This window comes from Chiloscyllium punctatum, chromosome 48 (genome assembly GCF_047496795.1).
Source record: "Chiloscyllium punctatum isolate Juve2018m chromosome 48, sChiPun1.3, whole genome shotgun sequence".
Taxonomy (NCBI): domain Eukaryota; kingdom Metazoa; phylum Chordata; class Chondrichthyes; order Orectolobiformes; family Hemiscylliidae; genus Chiloscyllium; species Chiloscyllium punctatum.
The window spans coordinates 27,693,704-27,714,481 of NC_092786.1; the positions used below are offsets into that span (position 1 = coordinate 27,693,704).

The 20,778-nt window shown below is 42.8% G+C and overlaps 1 protein-coding gene across 1 annotated transcript in view; it reads left to right on the top strand.

Annotated features, from left to right (window-relative positions):
* The window catches only part of ankdd1a (ankyrin repeat and death domain containing 1A), a 278,924-nt gene that overhangs the window by 49,675 nt on the left and 208,471 nt on the right, over positions 1-20,778 (top strand). The window contains exon 4 of the mRNA XM_072564905.1: positions 6,293-6,391. Coding sequence (XP_072421006.1) covers positions 6,293-6,391 — 99 coding nt within the window. The remainder of the gene's footprint in view (positions 1-6,292; positions 6,392-20,778) is intronic.

A 20,778-nucleotide genomic window follows, 5' to 3' on the forward strand; every position in this document is an offset into this window, starting at 1 on the left:
AGGTAGTGAAGAGGATTCTGAGAGAGAGGATTTATGAATATTTGGAAAAACTTAGTTTGATAGACAGCATGGCTTTGTGAGGGGCAGGTCATGCCTCACAACCCTTATTGAGTTCTTTGAAGATGTGATGAGACAAGTAGATGAAGGTTGAGTCGTGCATGTGGTGTACATGGATTTCAGTAAGACAATTGATAAGGTTCCTCATGGTAGGCTCATTCAGAAAGTTAGGAGGTGTGGAATACAGGGAAATTTGGCTGTCTGGATACAGAATTGGCTGGTGAAATTAAGACAGCGAATGGGAGTGGATTCTCCCAGTATTCTACATAGAGGTAGATGACCAGTGGTAACCTGCAAGGATCTGTTATTGGGCCTCTGCTCTTTGTAGTTTTTATAAATGACTTGGATGAAGAAGTGGAAGGGTAGGTTAGTAAGTTTGCCAATGGCACAAAGGTCAGTGGTGTTGTAGATATGTCAAATTGTTGTAGGCTACAGCATGACATTGACAGGATGCAGAGCTAGGCTGAAAAGTGGCAGATGGAGTTCAACCTGGATAAGTTTGAAGTGATTCATTTTGGAAGGTTGAATTTGAATGCTGAATGCAGAATTAAAGACAGGATTCTTGGCAGTGTGGAAGAACAGCAGGATCTTGGGGTCCACATACGTAGATCCCTCACTGTTTCAACCCAAGTTGATAGAGTTGATAAGAAGGTGTATGGTGTTTTGGCTTTCATTATCTGGGGGATCGAGATTTTGCTGCAGCTCTATAAAACCCTGGTTAAACCTCACTTGGAATATTGGGTTCAGTTCTGGTTGTCTTATTACAGAAAGGATATAGATGCTTTCGAGTTACCAGGATGCTGCCTGGATTGGGGGGGCTTGTCTTATGAAGAGCGGTTGAGTGAGCTTAGGCTTTTCACACTGGAGAGAAGGAAGAGAGGTGACTTGATAGAGGTGTACAAAGTAATGAGAGGCAAAGCTAGAGTAGATGGCCAGAGACTTTTTCCCAGGGTGGAAATGGCTGTTACGAGAAGTCATAATTTCAAGTAATTGTGGGAAGGTATAAGGAAGATGACCGAGGTAGGATCTTTATGCAAAGAGTGATGAGTGCTTGGAATACACTTAGTGGTGGTAGTAGAATCAGAGAAATTAGCGACATTTAAGCGACTGCTGGGCAAGCACGTGGACGGCAGTAAATTGAGGGGTATGTAGGTTAGGTTGATCTTAGATTAAGATAAATGTTCGGCGCAATGTCGAGGGCCGAAGGGACTACTACACTGTGCTGTACTGTTCTATGTTCTATGTACTAACAGTGGGAGATATTCAGAAAGGAATTGGGGACAGCACATTCCTAAACGTTCCCTTTTGGGTAGATTATAGGAACAACATGCCAAGAGAGTCCTGGATATCTAGGAATATTCACAACTGGATAAAAAGGAAAAGAGAGTTCTAGTACAAGTACAAAGGGAGCAAGTGGCAGGACTCTGAACAGCATTAATGTTAAGAAGAATCTTGGGGTTCAAGTTCATAGTTCTCTGAGAGTAGTCACACAAGTAGATAGGGTGGTTAAAAAGGGCAATAGGTATGCTTGCCTTTATGTTTCGGGGCATTAAGTAGAAACACCAGGATGTCATATTGCAGCTTTATAAGACTTTAGTTAGGCCACACCTAAAATATTACATTCAGTTCTGGTCACCACTTTACAGGAAGGATGTAGAGGCTTTGGATAGGATGTGAAAGATGTGTACCGGGATACTGCCTAGATTAGAGAGAATGAGCGATAAGGAGATGCTAGAAAAGCTAGGGTTGTTTTTTACTGGAGCAGCAGAGGCTGAGGAAAGACTTGATAGGTGTCTATGCAATTATGAGAGGCATAAATAGGATGACAGTCAAAATCTTTTTCCCAGAGTTAAAATGTCTTAACACTAGGAGGCATGCGTTTAAAGTGAGAGGAGGCAACTTCAAATGACATGTGAGGGGCAAGTTTTTACACAATGTTGGTGTCTGGAATGTGCTGCCAGAGGTGGTGGTGGAGGCAGATATGATAGGGACATTTTAGGACCCTTTAAATTAGCACATGAAAATGCAAAGAATGGAAGAATATGGACCAAAAGCAGGCAGAAGAGATTCATTTCATTTGGCATCATTTTCAGCATAACAATGTGGACCGAAGGGCCTGTTCCTGTGCAGTACTCGTCTATGTGTTACATCAGCAGAGGCTATAGTGGAGTATAGAATATACAAGAGGAAACATTCTAACATCACCTTAAGAAAGCAATTAAGAGATTAAAAATGGGCATGAAGAAACCACCAGCAGGCACGATTAGGGAGAATCAAGGGGAAGTGAATAACCAGGGAAGGAGTCAGACCCATGAGGGACCAAGCTGTTCCAGTACAGTTATAACACTGGCATCTACCCAATAATGTGAAAACTTGCCCAAGTATATCCAGTACATAAAATGCAGAAGAAATCAAACCCAGCCAATTACTGCCTCATCAGTCAACTCTTGTTCATCAGTAAAGTGACAGAAGGTGTCATCAACAGTGCTATCAAGCAGCACCTGCTCGGTGACACCCTGGTTGAATTCCGCCAGGACTACCTCATTGCAGCCTTGGTTCAAATATGGACAAAATAGCTGAATTCCAGAGTGGAGGGGAGAGTGACAACCCTGTGACATCAAGGCTTCTTTCAACCAAGTGTGGCATCAATGATCCCCGGCAAAACTGGAATTAATGGCACAGTGGTTAACACTGCTGCCTCACAGCGTCAGAGACCCGGGTTCAATTCCCACCTCAGGCGACTGACTGTGTGGAGTTTGCACATTCTTCCCGTATCTGCGTGGGTTTCCTCCAGGTGCTCCGGTTTCCTCCCACAGTCCAAAGATGTGCAGTCCAGGTGAATTGGCCATGCTAAATTGCCCGTAGTGTTAGGTGAAGGGGTAAATGTATGGGTGGGTTGCGCTTCGGCGGGTCAGTGTGGACTTGTTGGGTCAAAGGGCCTGTTTCCACACTGTAAGTAATCTAATCTGTAAGTAATCTAATCTAAAAAAATGGGAATCTGGGGGGGGGGGACAAACTCTCTGGTGGTTAGAGTCCTCCCTTACACACAGAAAGATGGTCCAGGTTGTAGGACGTCAGTCATCTCAGCTCCAGGACATCTCTGTAGGAGTTCCTCAAGGTAGTGTCCAAGCCCCAACCATCTTCAGCTGCTTCATCAATGCCCATCCCTCCATCATAAGGTCAGGAGTAGGAAATATTTAGAAAGCAGTGGCAGTGTCAGACAGTCACCATGGATTTATGAAGGGGAAATCATGCTTGACAAATCTGTTGGAGTTCTATGAAGATATAACTAATAGAGTTGACAAGGGGGAACCAATTGATAGGGCACGTTTGGATTTTTAGAAAGTGTTTGACAGAGTCCCACATAAGAGATTATTGTGCAAGATTAAAGCGCATGGGATTGGGGGAGGTGTATGAAGATGGATTGACAGCTGGTTGGCAGAGAGGAAACAGAGGAGGAACAATGGGTCCTTTTCAAATTAGCAGGCAGTAACTACTGACGTGCCACAGGGATCGGTTCTGTGACCCCAGCTATTCACAATATATATATGTATAATTTGGATGAAGGAGCAAAATGTAACAGATGGATAGAGTGGTCAAAAAGGCTTATAGTATGCTTGCCTTCATTGGACGGGGCATTGAGTATAAGAGCTGGCAAATCATGTTAAAATTGTATGAGACGTTGGTTCGGCCACGTTTCGAATACTGTGTACAGTTCTGGTCGCCACATACCAAAAGGATGTGGACGCTTTGGTGAGGGTGCAGAGAAGGTTTACGAGGATGTTGCCTGGTATGGAAGGTGCTAGCTATGAAGAGAGGTTAAGTAGGTTAGGTTTATTTTCACTAGAAAAAAGGAGATTGAGGGGGGACCTGATTGAGGTTTATAAAATCATGAAGGGTATAGACAGGGTGGATAGAGACAAGCTTTTTCCTGGGGTGAAGGATTCAATAACAAGAACTCATGTTTTCAAGGTGAGAGGTGGAAAGTTTAAGGGGGATACACACAGCAAGTACTTCACACAAAGGGTGGTGGGCAGTTGGAACGCGTTGCCAGCAGAAGTGGTAGAGGGAGGCACGGTAGATTCATTTAAGATGCGTCTGGATAAATGCATGAGTCAGTAGGGAGTAGAGGGTTACAGATGCTCAGGAATTGACTGACTGGTTTCGACAGTACATTTGGATCGGCTCAGGCCTGGAGGGCTGAAGGGCCTGTTCCTGGGCTGTAAATTTTCTTTGTCCTTTCTTTGTTCCATCTCAAAGTTTGCAGCTGATATCAAGTTGGTAGGAGGGTGCATGTGATGCGGATGCAGAGATCCTTCAGCATGATCTGGACAGGTTAGGTGAGTTGGTAAAACGATGGCAGATGCAGTATAATTTGGATAAATGTGAAGTTATTCACATTGAAAGCAAAAACAAGGAGGCAGATTATAACCTGAATGGCTGTAAATTAGGAGAGGGGAGTGTGCAGTGGGACCAGGGTGTGCACCAGTAAGTATGCAGGTGCAGAAGGTGGTAAAGAAGGAAAATGGTATGTTGGCTTTCACTATGAGAGATTTCAAGTACAGGAGCAGGGATGTGTTGTTGTAGTTATATCGGGCCTTGGTGAGGCCACACCGAGAATATTGTGTGCAGTTTTGGTCTCCTTTTTTGAGGAAGGGTGCTCTTGCTCTTGAGGGCGTGCAGTGAAGTTTTACCAGGCTGATTCCAGGGATGGTAGGACTGAAGTATGAGGAGTGACTAACAAGGTTGATTGTTTTCCCTGGAGTTCAGATGAATGAGGGAGGAATCTCCATAGAGACTTATAAAATTCTAACAGGACTAGACAGGGTAGATGCAGAGAGGATGTTCCTGATGGTAGGCATGTCCAGAATGAGGGGTCATAGTCTGAGGATTCAGGGTGGATCATTTATGATGGACACGAGGAGATGTTTCTTCACTCAGTGATGAGCCTGTGGAATTCATTGCCACAAGAAATAGTTGATGCCAGGACAATGAATGTATTCAAGAGGTGGCTAGATATAGCACTTAGGGTGAATGGGATCAAAAGTTATGAGGGGAAGGCAGGATTAGACTATTGAGTTGGACAATCACCCACTGTGAACAATGGTGGAGCAGGCTCAAAGGGCTGTATGGCCGCCTCCTGCTCATGATAATTCTGAAGCAGTCCATGTCCAAATGCAACAAGCCTTGAGCTGACAATATCCAGGCTTGAGCTGACAAGTGACAATTAACATTCGTGCCACAAATGTCAGGCTATGACCATCACCAATAACCGGCAATCTAACTACAATGAGACATTTTACATTTGCGAAAAGGCTGGATAGACTCGGGTTGTTTTATTTCGAGCGGGGTGTGCTGAGAGGGGACCTACTTGGGATGTATAAAATTGTGTGGAACATGGACAGGATGGATAGGGAGCAGCTGTTCCCCTTTAGTTGAAGAGTCATTAATGCGGGAGCATAATTTTAGGGTGAACAGTTGAAGGTTTAGAAGTATTTTGAGGAAAACTATTTTCACCCGGGGGTGTTGGGAATCTGGAGTGCGCTGCCTAGAAGGGTAGTTGAGGTGGGTTACTTTCAATACCTATAAAATGTATGTGAATTGGCACTAGAAAAGTCATAACAACCAAGGCACAGTGCTGGAAAATGGGATTAATGTGAATAGGTTGACATGGACTGGATGTATCGAAGCTCCTTTTCAGTGCTGTAGGTTTCTGTGACTCCATGTAGCAAATAATTAGGAAGGCAAATGGTGTGTTGTGGATTAGAGGATTATTGGGATATGCATAAAAAGATGGCTTTGGCATTGTGCAGGCCTTTGATAAAAGTACATTTGGAGTACTTCAATGTTGTTTGGTGTCAATTTTGAAGGTATGCAGACAGTACAAGGATGGTTCAATAGATTTGGTTTAGTATGCAAATGTGAATTCTTGAATGGCTTTGTCAATTTAGACTTATTCTCAGCAGTTTAGAAGAATAAGCATTAATCTCACAAAAACATTCAGTTTTCTGAAAGGGCTTGTCAAGGTACACACTGAGAGGTTGTTCTCTCTGGCTGGGGAATTTTGAACACGGGGTGGCATAGCCACAGACTAAAGAGTCCATTATTTTTGTGCCAAGATAAGAAAAGAGTTCATTCTAATCATTGTGAATCTGTGGATGCATCAATCCCAGTGTAAATGGGCCAGGGTGTTGATGATCCCATTTGCCTGAGTTCTGTATGTTTGCTTCTATAGTTCGGGATGAACGCTCTGCTTCTGGCTGCCTGGTTTGGTCATCTCCGGATTCTTCGAACATTGGTCAATGTGGGTGCCAAGTTGTCATGTGAAAACAAAGTAAGTAAATCTGAGAGTGGAAGATCATTCTGTTTGAGTGAGTATGACTATGTTGTTGGGGCAGAATAGGGGAGGGGATAATATGGTGAATTGTGATTATTTCCCAGGAAGTCAAGCTGCCCTTTGGGATGGTGTGACTTTGGCTCTTCATCTTTATTTTTATGTACCTTTGTGTACTGCTTTGTGATATATATATATTAGAAATGCTATACAAGTTGTATTTAATTTTCCATAGCCCCTAACTTTGCCTCATGCTTTTCCTCATGTTTCATTCATGAGGATGCAGCTGAAAACGAGAGTAAAGATCAGGTTCCCGACCCTAAGTTTCAGGATTTGGGACATCTACTCTGGGCTGGAGAGTAGCTTAGAATGGGATGGGGAGGATTAAACTGTCTTGGTCCACATAGATGCTAACTACATGTGTTTGACTCGGAAAGATGTTCTACTTAGGAAATATGAATTTCAGTTCATGGGGCACTAGCACTAATACTGGGGGAGGTGGAAGCTGCGTTGTTGAGATGGTCTTCACCTAAATTGCACTAGGACCAATGTTCTTGTGAATGAAAGGAGGACCAGAGGCAGTCAGCACCAGGGAGAAGAGCTACCAAGTTCATTCCAGTCGAGTACAACACATTGATTATTAACATTGACAATTAACATGAAATTGATTGAATGTTGAGTATCACTATTTGTTAGTAGATGTAAATTGTATTAGCAGTAATTTGGTTACTAATTGGTGAGTAGGAGAATGTACACTCCAGCCTTGATTGTATGTCCTGTAAGATGTGAAACTCTCAGTACTCTCCCCATGTCCCGGGTAACCATTTGTATAAGAAATGTCATCCGGTGCAGCAGCCTGAATTTCAGTTTTCAGAACTTGAGCAATGGCTGGCATCACTGGAGTGCATCCGTGAGGATAAGAGCTATATGGGTACCACATTAAGAGTATGTATATAGAGAGAGAATATGTGCCCATCAATCAAAAAGAAACAAGCAGGTAGTGCAACAGTTCCCTGAATGCACCTCATTGTTCAACCAGTGGAATACTGATGAGGGTAAAGGGTCATCTGTACAGTGCAGCCAGAGTCAAGTCCATAGCTTCAGAGTTGGCCCAGCTGTGCAGTGGTCTTCAGCGATAGATGATTCAGTCATTAGGGAAATTGGTTTCTTCAGCACGGGCATGAATCTAGGATGGTATCAGGGTCAAGGATGTCACTGAGTGGCTGCAGAACAACCTGAGGTTTTGGGGATGGTGTCATGGTACCAGCAGTTATGGTACATATTCGTATCAACATTATAAATAGAAAGAGGGATGTAGTCCTTCAATCAGAATTCAGAGTGCAGTTAGGAAATCAGCAAGTATGACAGAAATATAATGATCTCCAGATTACAATTGCATGTGAATTTGGAAATAGGAGGATAAGACAGATGAATGCATAATAGGAGAGAGAGTGCAGGAAGCCAGGCTTTAGATCCTTGATACATTGGGACTAGACTGGTTCTCGGGAAGCTGGAAACATTTCATAGAATTCCTAGAATCCCTACAGTGTGGAAACAGGCCATTTGGCCCAACAAGTCACACCGACCCTCTGAAGAGCAACCCACCCAGATCTATTCCCTTAATCTATTACTCTAAATTTACTTCTGATAAATGCACCTAGCCCACCTGAACATAATGGGTAAATTTAGCATGGCTAATTCACCTAACCTGGTCATCTTTGGATTGTGGGAGGAAACCGGAGCACTTGGAGGAAACCCATGCCAACACTGGGAGAATGTGCAAACTCCACATAGATAGTCTCCTGAGGCTGGAATCGAATCCGGGTCCCTGGCTCTATGAGGCAGCAGTACGAACCACTGAGCCATGGTGCAGCTGTGATGTTGTGGTAGTGGCTGTATGTCTGGTCCAGAAGATAGGAGTTCAAGTCCCATCTACCTCGAAATTTTGTCATGACATATTTGAACAGATTCTGGGGAAGAAGGTGACATCGTGGTAACTAGTTATTCAGAGTGTCAGTCTAATATTCTAAGAAATAGATTTCAAATTCCATAATGGCAGCTAGTGAAATTTGCATTCAATCAAAATCTATAATTAAAAGCTAGCTTAATTGCTAAAAATAATCTATTTCACACATCTATTCAGATTTTTAGATTAGATTAGATTAGATTAGATTACTTTGATTAGATTAGATTACTTACAGTGTGGAAACAGGCCCTTCGGCCCAACAAGTCCACACCGCCCCGCCGAAGCACAACCCACCCATACCCCTACCCCTACATCTACCCCTTACCTAACACTATGGGCAATTTAGCATGGCCAATTCACCTGGCCTGCACATCTTTGGAGTGTGGGAGGAAACCGGAGCACCCGGAGGAAACCCACGCAGACACGGGGAGAATGTGCAAACTCCACACAGAGAGTCGCCTGAGGCGGGAATTGAACCCGGGTCTCTGGCGCTGTGAGGCAGCAGTGCTTGCCACCGTGCCGCCCACGAGTCATTGAAACTGAGTTTGGGGAAGATGGAACATGTACAACTTGGATAGGTCACACCTCTGCAGGATCAGGACCTCTATCCTTGTTGTGGTGTTTGCTAGAACTGTGAGGGAGGGTTAAATAGAGTAGCAGGGAGGCAAACGTGCGTGAAGCAAAGAAAGTGAAAGAAAAATAGAAAACAAAAGTGGGGCAGGTACGTGGAGCAGTGAGCATGTAAATTTACAGCCAAGAATGGTCCCACTAACTGTGAAGCAAGGACTGAGTTGAAGTCTGTGTGGGAAGCTTACAGAACAGTGAGTATAAAAAGCTTACAACCAAGATATGATGCAGAGCTGGGCTGAGGACTGGCAGATGGAGTTCAACCCTGCCAAGTGTGAGGTTGTCCATTTTGGAAGAACAAATAAGAATGCGGAATACAGGGTTAATGGTAGGGTTCTTGGTCAGGTGGAGGAACAGAGGGATCTTGGGGTCTATGTACATAGATCTTTGAAGGTTGCCACTCAGGTGGATAGAGTTTGTAAGAAGGCCTATGGAGTATTATCGTTCATTAGCAGAGGGATTGAATTCAAGAGTCGTGAGGTGATGTTGCAGCTGTACAGGACTTTGGTTAGGCCACATTTGGAGTACTGTGTGCAGTTCTGGTCGCCTCACTTTAGGAAAGATGTGGAAGCTTTGGAGAGGGTGCAGAGAAGATTTACCAGGATGTTGCCTGGAATGGAGAGTGGGTCGTACGAGGATAGGTTGAGAGTTCTCGGCCTTTTCTCGTTGGAACGGCGAAGGATGAGGGGTGACTTGATAGAGGTTTATATGATGATCAGAGGAATAGATAGAGTAGACAGTCAGAAACTTTTTCCCCGGGTACAACAGAGTGTTACAAGGGGACATAAATTTAAGGTGAAGGGTGGAAGGTATAGGGGAGATGTCAGGGGTGGGTTCTTTACCCAGAGAGTGGTGGGGGCATGGAATGTGCTGCCCGAGGGAGTGGTAGAGTCAGATTCATTGGCGACCTTTAAGCGGCATTTGGATAGGTACATGGATGGGTGCTTAATCTAGGATAGAAGTTCGGCACAACATCGTGGGCCGAAGGGCCTGTTCTGTGCTGTATTGTTCTATGTTCTATGTTCAAGGATTTGGGCCCACTTGCTGGGGAGTTGGGAAAGTGTCAGAACTGGTGAGGGAGTTTGACTGAGCAGTGAGTATATAAATTCACTCATTCCAAACTTGGTAAAAATTGGAATGACATCACAGGAAAGCAATAAGCTGTGTAGGAAGTATCTTTAAGAACTAGAACAAAGAACAGTACAGCACAGGAACAGGCCCTCATTCCACCAAAACTATGCTGACTGTATGATGCCTTATTAAAATGAATACTTTTTGCCTCTATGCAGTCCATATTCTTCTTCTATTCCCTATTCCCTGCCTATTCATGTACCTGTCAAGAAGCCTCTGAAACATTACTGTTGCATATGTCCCCATCACCTCTTCTGTCAGTGCATTTCATGCATTTGGCACCCTCTATGTAAAAAAACCTGCCTTTCGCATTTCCTTTACCATACTGGTACCTACACTGTTTGCAATATGTAAATGCCTTGGATCAAAATGTAAATGGATGCATTAGTAAGTTTTAGTGGTACATAGATTGATGGAGTTATAAATAGTGCAGAAGGTTGTCAAAGGACATAGCAGGATATAGATCGGTTGCAGATATGGTTAGAGAAATGGTAGATGGATAAGTGTGAGGAGTTGCACTTCGGGAGATCAAATGTTAAGGAAAAGTGTACAGTTAATGGCAGGACTGTGAACGGCATTGATGTACATAGTGATCTTATGGTTCAAGTCCATAGCTCCTTGATAGTGGCCATATAAGTAAAGAAGGCATATGGCATGCTTGCCTTTATTGATTGGGGGAATTGAGTACAAGAGTCAGGACGTCATATTGTAGCTTTATAAGTCGACAGTTAGGCCACACTTAGAGTGTTGCATTCAAATCTGGTCACCACATTTCAGGAAGGATGCGGAGGCTTTGGAGAGGATGCAGAAGAGGTTCACCAGAATGCTACCTGGATTAGATGGTATGACCTGTAAGGAGAAGCTAGAAAAACTCAGGTTATTTTCTCTGGAGTGGCAGAGGCTGAGGGGAGACTTGATAGAATTCTATAAAATACTGAGATGCATAGATAAGGTTGGCAGTCAGAATCTTTCTTCCGGACTTGAAATGTCTAATACATGCATTTAAGGTGAGAGGGGTCTAGGATAGTTCCCATCAGGTCCTGGGACTTGTCTACCTGAATGTTTTTCAAAATATCCAGCACCACCTCCAACTCTCCCTAAATTGCAATTATTTAAATAAGTGTGAAATTATTTTTGCGACAAAGTTAGCTACTAAGACTAAGGAAGTTTAAGGCCAGCTAAGGAAGTCTCAGCAAGCCTAAAGACATTTAAATGATGGCAGGTGAGGGAAGCTCAGTGGAATGGGTGCGCTGTTATATGGGTATTACAGATCCTGCCATTGTTCACGATTATGTGCAGGGGATGCTTCCTGAAATAACTCTACAAAGTCTAGCATCCTCTCACCAATTGACCCTTTTATTTACACATGCATTTACTTGACACTGGTCTGACTTCCTCAGAGTTGGCTTCATGTTAACAGCCCCAATTAGGGAACTCATATTCTTTGAAGTCCACTTGACTGACCTCATTCCACGATGACATGAAAATTGTTGGTGTAGTTGACAGCAAAGAAGGTTCCTCAGATTATAATGGGACCTTGGGCCAATGGGCTGAGGAATGGCAGATGGAATTTAGTTTAGATAACTCTGAGGTGCTGCATTTTGGAAAGGTAAATTAGAGCAGGACTTATACACTTAATGATAAGGTTCTGGGGAGTGTTGCTGACCAAAAAGACCTTGGAGTGTAGGTTCATAGTTCCTTAAAAGTGGAGTCTCAGGTAGACAAGATAGTGAAGAAAGCATTTATTATGCTTGCCTTTATTGATCAGGGCATTGAGGTATAGGAATTGGGAAGTCATGTTGCAGCTGTATGGGCATTGGTTAGGCCACTTCTGGAATATTGCATTCAATTCTGGTTCCCCTGCTATGGAAAAATGTTGTGAAACTTGAAAAAGTTCAGAAAAGATTTACAAGCATGTTGCCAGGATTAGAGGGTTTGAGCTATAGGGGAGGCTGAATAGGCTAAGGCTATTTCCCCTGGAGCATTGGAGACTGTGGGGTGACATTACAGAGGTTTATAAAATCACAAGGATTTCTTTTCTCAGTGTAGGAGAGTCAAAAACTAGAGGGCACAGGTTTAAGGTGAGAGGGGAAAGATTTAAAAGGGACCTATGGGGCAACGTTTTCACGCAGAAAGTGGTGAGTGTATTGAATGACCTTCCAGAGGAAGAGATGGAGACAGGTATAATTACAACATGTAAAGCACTTAACATTTGGGTGGGTGTATGATTAGCAAAGGTTTAGAGGGATATGGGTCAAATTCTGACAACTGGGACGAGATTAATTTAGGATATCTGGTCGACATAGATGAGTTGCACTGAAGGATCTATTTCCATTGAGTATAGCTCTGACTGCATCCCTCCTCCTCCATGTACTAGGACGTAAACCTGTTGTTTATTCCTTTAGCTTTTCCTGGGGCATTCTACACCAGGCATTCCTCCAACTCTGGTGGCATGTACCAGAGCATAGCCTGACTCTTGAACCTCGAGCATCTCAGAAGAAATTATTTTTCTTCAGGCGGTAAAGTTGTCATATCTGCCATGTCTATCTCATCCTCGTTTCTTCGAAGCTAGGGTAAGATCCCAAGGATTCTGGTAGCCATGCCAGATGTTCTGAGGGGCCAGGTGTGTTTTGCTTATGCCATATTTGCAAAGTTGCAGCTTTCATGTGGTCCATGTGCTTGTTAGGACCACCTCCCTTTCTGAACTTTGTCCGTTACCTCACGTCAACCATGCCTCTTCCCATTAGGTCCATTCCTGTGGTTTCAGTACCAAACTTCGTCCCCTGAAGTAAACGGCCTCTTTTGCTCAGAGGAATTTTGGTCTGTCCTTGGCATTCTTGATACTGTTTCAATCACACACCCGAACCCCCACCAAAAGGTCTGGAAAGATCAGATTTAACCTCATGGGAAGTCTTCTTCCCCTTAGCAAGGCTGCTGGAGATGTTCCTGTGGTTGTGTGATCAAACAGGAATTAAGGTAATTTGGTATCGAGTGAAGTTTTCTTTAAGCCTGCCTTCAAAGTTTGGACTGCTCTTTTTGCCAGACCATTAGATGGTGGATGGTATGGAGTTATCCTCACTTGCCGAATACCATTTGATTTAGGAAATATTCAAATTCCCTGCTGGTAGCTGATGGCCCATTGTCTGTGACCAGTACCTCCAGGAGTCCGTGTAGTACAAAAAATGCTCACATTTTTTCATTCATCGTCCCCACTTTTGATGAATGAACTCTACGCACTTCCAACCTCTTTGATTGAGCATCCATGAAAGGACCAGCATTGTCGACATACAATTGAGTCCAGGATTTACTCGGCTATTCCCACAAATTTGGGGAGCTGCTGGCAGTAATTTTTGTCCTTGTTGGCACTCTGGGGACTGCCCCATTAACACTGCTATGTTGGCATCCAATCCTGGCCACCAGAGATAACGTCTCACTGGCATCTTCATTTTGGAAACCTCTGGATGATCCTGGTGGAGTTCAACCAGTATCTCACGGGGATCACTCTTGCTCCCCATAATGATATGCTGTCTGATGGTTTATTTTCCAGTGGGAGACAGCTCAATGCATCTGCATTTTCCACTTGATCTCCCTGACAGTGATCCAAATTGTAATTATATGCACTCAAAATAAGAGCCCACTGCTGAAACAGTGGTTGGCACCACCCTGTCCTCTAAATAGCCTTCGCAGGGTCTGTTTATGTCCATAAAGGTATTGGTAAAACTTTCTTACACCAAAGATGCTGGCCAAAATGTCCTTCTCTATCCGGACATATATTCGTTTGGCATCAGCCAAAGTCTGTGAAGCAGGTGTGTGTGCCTCTTCACTGAGCTACCAGTGAGCCAAGACTACCCCAGTACCATACAGGGAAGCATCACATGTCAGCACCACCTTTCACTTGGGATCATTGTGTGCCAATTCCATAAACGGCGATAGCTGCTTCTTCACTTCCCTAAAGGCTATTCGACAATTTCCAAGACTGGTCTTTCTTTAATAGCAGATATAAGAGAGCCAGGATCGAGGCCAGATTATATTTGAATTTTCCATAATAATTCACCAACAGAAGGAAAGACCTAAACTCCAGTACAGAATTGGGAGCCGGTGCACCTTTGATTGCCCCAATGTTATCTTCCAACGGATATAACTTGCTCTTGTCGACTCTACAGCCCAAGGTGACTTGGGGTGCCTGAAACACATTTTTCCCTTCCAAGGTACAAACTCATGAGTATTAATCATAGCATACTTCTGGGAATCCTCACTTCATCAAAGTTGCAAGTATGCATGTCCAGCTTTCTGAAGGACAGCCCCTCCACCCATTTTACGTTTAAGTCCTCTATGCAAAGGTTTGGGTATTTATCCAGCTGTGAAAGTGGTTTATCGTTAATTTGAAATCTCCACAAAGATGAACCAACGCATTCGGCTTCACAATTGGTAAAACCAGTGTTACCTATTCTGCAAACTGTACTGGTTTGATGATTCCTTCACTTTCTAGCCCCAACTTCTGTGTCTTTGAGTCAAATGGCACTGGGCAGACCATGCATTATCATGGAATTGCTTACTGATCAAAACGTAAGGTGGCTTGGCCCTTTTCATAGTCCCTAGATCTTCCTGAGAAATATTTTTTAGGACTTTGCTCAGGCAGCCATTTTCTAATTGAAGAATGTTGAGCCAATCAAGTTGAATTTTTTTCCACCAGTTTCACCCCGTCAAGCTTTGGCTTGGTAACTCCACTAAGGTCAGTATCCCGTCACCAAGTCACCTTTTATTTACACATGCATCGTGCGTGACACTGACTCGGGTAGCTCAGAGCCGGCTCTTACAGTGAACAGAACCCCTGACACTTCTGTTTATATCTGTCAGTTAGGACCCCATGATTGAACCAGATTAACAGCCCCAGTTGGAGAACTCATATTCTATGAGGTCCACCTAGCTGACCATGCTTCAGTCACTACACTTCCAACCGAAGAAACATACGTTTGAGTTTTGTCACTTGAGCAGCACTGAAAGACACTGTAGCACATCCATGAGTCTGTGAGCTACGAGGATAACACATTCAGAGAGGTGTCATACCACAGCTCTAGGGACTAGAGGAGAGAAGGGATTGGGAGACCACCAAGCAGCCAAAGGGAAACAGACAGATGGTGCAGGACTTCCCTGTGGACCTGCTCACAAATCAGTTTTCCGTACCGGAAGCTGTGGATGGCACTGATAACTCAAGGGAGAACACTCAGAGTCAGACTTCTGGCACCACAAGACAGTAGGAAGAAGAAAGCAGGAGTGATAGTGGTAAGGTGCTCAGTACTTATGGGAACAGACAGGTGTTTTTGCAGCCACAGAGGTGAGTTCTCAATTGTGTGTTGCCTCCCTGGTTCCAGGGTCAAGGATGTCACTAAGTATTTGCAGAGAATTGTGAAGAAGAAGGAATGTAAGACATAGTTTGTAGTATGCAGTGGTACAGATGTAGGTACAGTAAGGGATAGATTAAGAAGCAGGCCCTTGAAGGTTATAATTTCTGGATTGCCTAGTGCCACATGCCAGCCAGTGCAGAAATAGAATAGTGTGGATGAATTTGATAAGGTTCCCCATGGTCGGCTCAGGAAAAAGGTGAAGTTGCATTGGGTCAAGGGTGTTCTAGCCAGATGAATAGCGAACTGGTTGGGCAACAGGAGTAGTAGTGGAAGGGAGCTTCTCAAAATGGAGACCTGTGACCAGTGGTGTCCCACAGGGATCCATGCTGGGACCACTGTTGTTTGTGATATACATAAGTGATTTGGAGAAAGGTGTAGGTTCATTAGAAAGTTTGCAGATTTCACTAAGATTGGCGGGTAGCAGATAGTGAAAGGGACTGTCGGAGAATACAGCAGAATACAGATAGATTGGAGCGTTGAGCAGAGAAATGCCAGATGGAATTCAATCCCGACAAATGCAAGGTTTTCATTTTGGATGATACAATTCCAGACTGAACAATAAATGGAAAAGTCCTGGGGAAAATTGATGGACAGGGAGATCTGGGTATTCAGCTCCATTGTTCCATGAAGGTGACAACGCAGGTCAGTCGAGTGGTCAAGAAAGCAAAAAGCATATTTTCCTTCACCGGACGGGGTATTGAGTACAAGAGTTGACAGGTCATGTTACAGTTGTATAAGACTTTGGTTCGGCCACATTTGGAATATTGCGTACAATTCTGGTCACCACATTACCAAGCGGATGTGGATGCTTTGGAGAGGGTGCAGAGGAGGTTCATCTGGATGTTGCCTGATATGGAAGTTGCTAGCTATGAGGAGAGGTTGAGTAGATTATGATTATTTTCATTGGAAAGGAGGAGGTTGAGGGGGAACCTGATTGAGACCGGCAAAATCATGAGGGGTAGGGACATGGTAGATAGCATGAAACTTTTGCACAGAGTGGAGGACTCCATTACAAGGGGTCACATGTTCAAAGTGAAAGGGGAAAAGTTTATGGGAGATATATGTGAAAGTTCTTTATGCAGAGAATGGTGGGTACCCGGGCTATGCTGCCAGCGGAGATGGTAGGGGTGGGAATGATAGCATCATAAAAGGTGTATCTGGATAGATACATGAATAGGCAGGGAACAAAGGGATACAGATCCTTAGAAAATGGGTGGCAGGTTTAGATAGAGGATCTGGATTGGTGCAGGCTTGGAGGGTCAAAGGGCCTGTTCCTGTGCTGTAATGTTCTTTTGTCCTTTGAATGTTGGCTCAATATTGGTGTGGTAATTGGGATTAGATTCCTGCATCACTGAGACCATTTCTGGTGAAAGTACAACCTCTACAAGTGGGATGTTCTGCACCTGAACCAGAATGGGACTAACATTCTTGCAGGTGGGTTTGTTAGTGCTGTTGGGAGGAGTTTAAACTAGTTCAACAGGGACAGAAGACACAGTCTATCATCTCAATTACAACATGGCACAGCTTAGAAAAGGAACCAAGGCAGAGCGAGCTCAGCCATATTGTGTCTGAAAGGAGCAAGATGAGGCTTGATGGCCTCTACTTTGATGTTAGGAATATTGGATGAAAAACAGATGATTGAAGGATATGGATTGACATGTGGAACTGCAATATTGTTACCGTCATGATGATGTGGTTGAGGGACAGACAAGACTGCTAACTTAATTTTCCGATATATAGCATCTTCAGGCAGAACATGGGAGAGTGCAAAATTGGAGGTTGTGTTGAATTGTTAGCTAAGGAGTCAGTTAATGCAAGATTAGGGAATGATATCTTGGAAGGGTCATCAAATGACCCCTTTTGAGTAGAACCTTGGAATAAAAAAGGGGCAATCACATTGTTAGGAGTGTATTTCAGGCTCTCAAGCAGTCAGTGGGCAATTAAGGAGCAAATGTGTAGTCAATTCATGAAGGCATGTAAAAATAACAGGGTAATTCTATTAGGGAATTTCAACTACCCCAACATTAATTGGCATTATCATAATATTAAGTATTGAGTGAGGCAGATTTATACAGGAGAGCTTTTTATATCAAAGTTCTAATGGTCCTATAAGGGTCTGTGCAGTGCTGGACTTAATTCATACATGGTCAAGGTGACAATGGAGGAACATTTTCGTGATAGCAACTTAAACACTGTACACTTTAAGTTTGTTATGGAAGAGGAGAAAGATGGTCTACAAAATAGGTTTTAGATTGAGGGAAGGCAGATTTAACTCAAATAAGGAAGGATCTTGTGAAAACGATTGGAAGCAACTACTTGAAGGTAAATCTACAGCAGGAAGTGGAAGATGTTGATCACACAATAGGAAAGATGTAATTGAACTGGACAGGGTGCAAAGGATGTCTGGAATGGAACATCTCATCTGTGAAGAGAGGCTGGAATAGCTCAGATTGTTTTCTGTGGAGCAAAGAAGGAACTGAAAGAAGTGTATAAGATTTTTAATGGCGTACAAAGTTAAAAATCACACAAGACCAGGTTATAGTCTAACAGGATTATTTGGAAGCACTGGCTTACAGACTGCTGCTCCTTCATCAGGTGGTTGTGGAGTATAAGATCGTGAGACACAGAATTTATAGCAAAGGTTTACAGTGTGATGTAACTGAAATTATATATTGAAGAAGACCTGGACTGTTTAAGTCTCAGTTTTTGGAGTGACCATGTTGGTTTCTGTTCTTTCATATGTAAATCCCAGAACATTTTTTAAAGTTACATTGTCAAGTGAATTTTAACAACAGGTGCCATGTCAACTCAGATAATGTATTGACGGTGTGCGATTAAAGTCTTTGTCTGTGCCCCAATGTTCAGACTGATTCTATTTCTGAAAAAGAGATTTACAGAATCCTACATGGATTCATGCAGTTTTTGAGCAAAATGTAATTCTGCAAGTACAAACTTATCCCACAAATTTAGATGTGCGTGTGTGTGTGTGTGTGTGTGTGTGTGTGTGTGTGTGTGTGTGGGGGGGGGGGGGATATTGGAAATGGGGGGGGGGGGGAAGGGGATGTGTGGGGGGGGGGTGCGTGTGTGTGTTTTGAGTATAAAGGGGTATAAGTCTGTGAGAGGGTGTGTGTGTGGGAGTGTATATGTGAGCGTATGAGAGCGAGTCTGTGGGAGTGTGTGTGTGTGCACGCGAGTGTGTGTAGTGCAGTGGGGTCATCTATAGTGTGACATGAATCCAAGGTCTCATTTGGATACCGATTTTGGCTACATAAACACACGCATGCATGCTCACTCGCTCTCTCAAAAATACAAAGTGTAGGTGAATTAACTGCAAATAGTTGTAAATGGGTATAATATAATTGTGATTACGGAGCCATTGCTGCAGGGTCACCAAGGCTGAGAACTTAACATTTTTTAGGAATGACAGGCAAATAGGTAAAAGAGGTGGGATAGCTTTGTTAGTGAAAGATAAAATCTGTGCAGTTGTGAGAAGGCGTATTGCCACAAAAAATCTCAATGTAGAATCAGTCAGTATGGAACTAAAAAGTACCAAGGCGTGGAAAAATTTAATGGGAATTGTCTACAGGCTTCTCTAGAGTTGTGGACAGATAGGGGATGGCATTAAACAGGGACTTAGAGATCCATGCAACAGGGTACTAATGAGTTAATTAGTAATATGTTAGGTTCTTTAGGATCTATATCATCATCCAAAATTCTGTATATTCTGGAACAAACCCAGCAGATTGGAAGATAGCAAATGTAACTCCTTTATTTTAAAGAAAGGAAAGATGGAGAAAATAGGGAATTGCAGATTGAGTTGCATGAGTATTGGGAAAAATGCTGGAATCTGTTGCAAAGATATGATGAAAGAGTACAAAGTTCCCATTCATAAATCCATGTTAAATATTTAATTAATTTAAGGAATCCTCTCACTTCATGCCTACGTACCAGTTCAAAAGGACTGAATCCAGTGGATGTATTAGGGGCAAACTGTAGTAAGAGAATTACTTTATCCCAATAATTTGGACATTCCTGACAATAGGGTCTAATCGTAATCTTTCAAGTTTGATGCCACCTTTCAACTGCTCCTTGAGGTTGTGGTTGATGAGCTGAAATTGTTTTATTTCCAGACTATTCCAGATTATTTCTTTGAATATTTGTGATGTCAGGTTTGAACATCAATCTAATTATATCGCCTAGATCAATTGACATATTGTTAAAAAAATCCAATTAGCTTTTCAAGTACCATTTTTGCCATAATTTGCTACAAAGGTACTGTCTAAGAAAATCTTGTTGAAATGACTGTAGTTGTTAAAAGATACTGATTTCCGCTGCTGATTTCAGGTAGTGAAACCAATGAAGACCAATGAAACTGGTATTGGGATTAAGGGCATTAGTTAATTGATTGGCATTTCCCTTCTATATGACATGTATGAAATGTCTAGAAAAATTTAATGATATCTAAATGCAGTCTTGGCAAATTAAAATATTTGGGGATTTTAGACTGTGATTTTATAATACCTTAAGTGACCTATTATTTGTGTTTTGTGAACCATTTGTAATATCTACAATACCCAGATGACACTAAAGGTAAAGTTGCCATAGCCTCAGAAGACCATAGTATTGCTCTTTGATTAGAGAGATACATCTGATGGTGAGTTTGCCCTGAGTGTCACCGTGCTTCAGGCAAAAGGCAAAGTTGAAAAGTGAGATCTTTGCCATTGTAGAAATTGAACCTGTGTTGTTTGTGTCATTCTGCATCTTAAACTAACTAACTGAGCTAACCGACCCAGACGGAATTGTCTGATTGACAACTTCCCATTTCTCATCAGTTAGTCTTTGATGTAATCTCCATTACTTCATATCCAGTACATGCTGTCTTTTAAATATTAATGCTCAGGTATGGATTCTGATTCAATTTCTCTGTGGTCTGTATGATACAGCTCTCAACTCAAAATCATTCAGTTGCATTTCTGTTGAAGAAGATAGGCGAAGCATATCAGTCTTATTCTCTCTACTTTTCTTTTAAGTGTCTGAAAATACTGTCAGATAACTGAAGTTTGTACCTTGTGCATTTTGCTTAGATTCTTCCTCTTCATTTCTAATGAGTCACAACACAGTCAGGAAACAATCCAGGATGTTCCTCAGGTTGAATTTCAGTTTCTTTAATGTGATCCAATGTCCTTTGTGAGGTCAATATTTTTGAACAAGCTATACTTTTAATGACTCCTTAGACATTGTTACCACTGCAAAAGGCT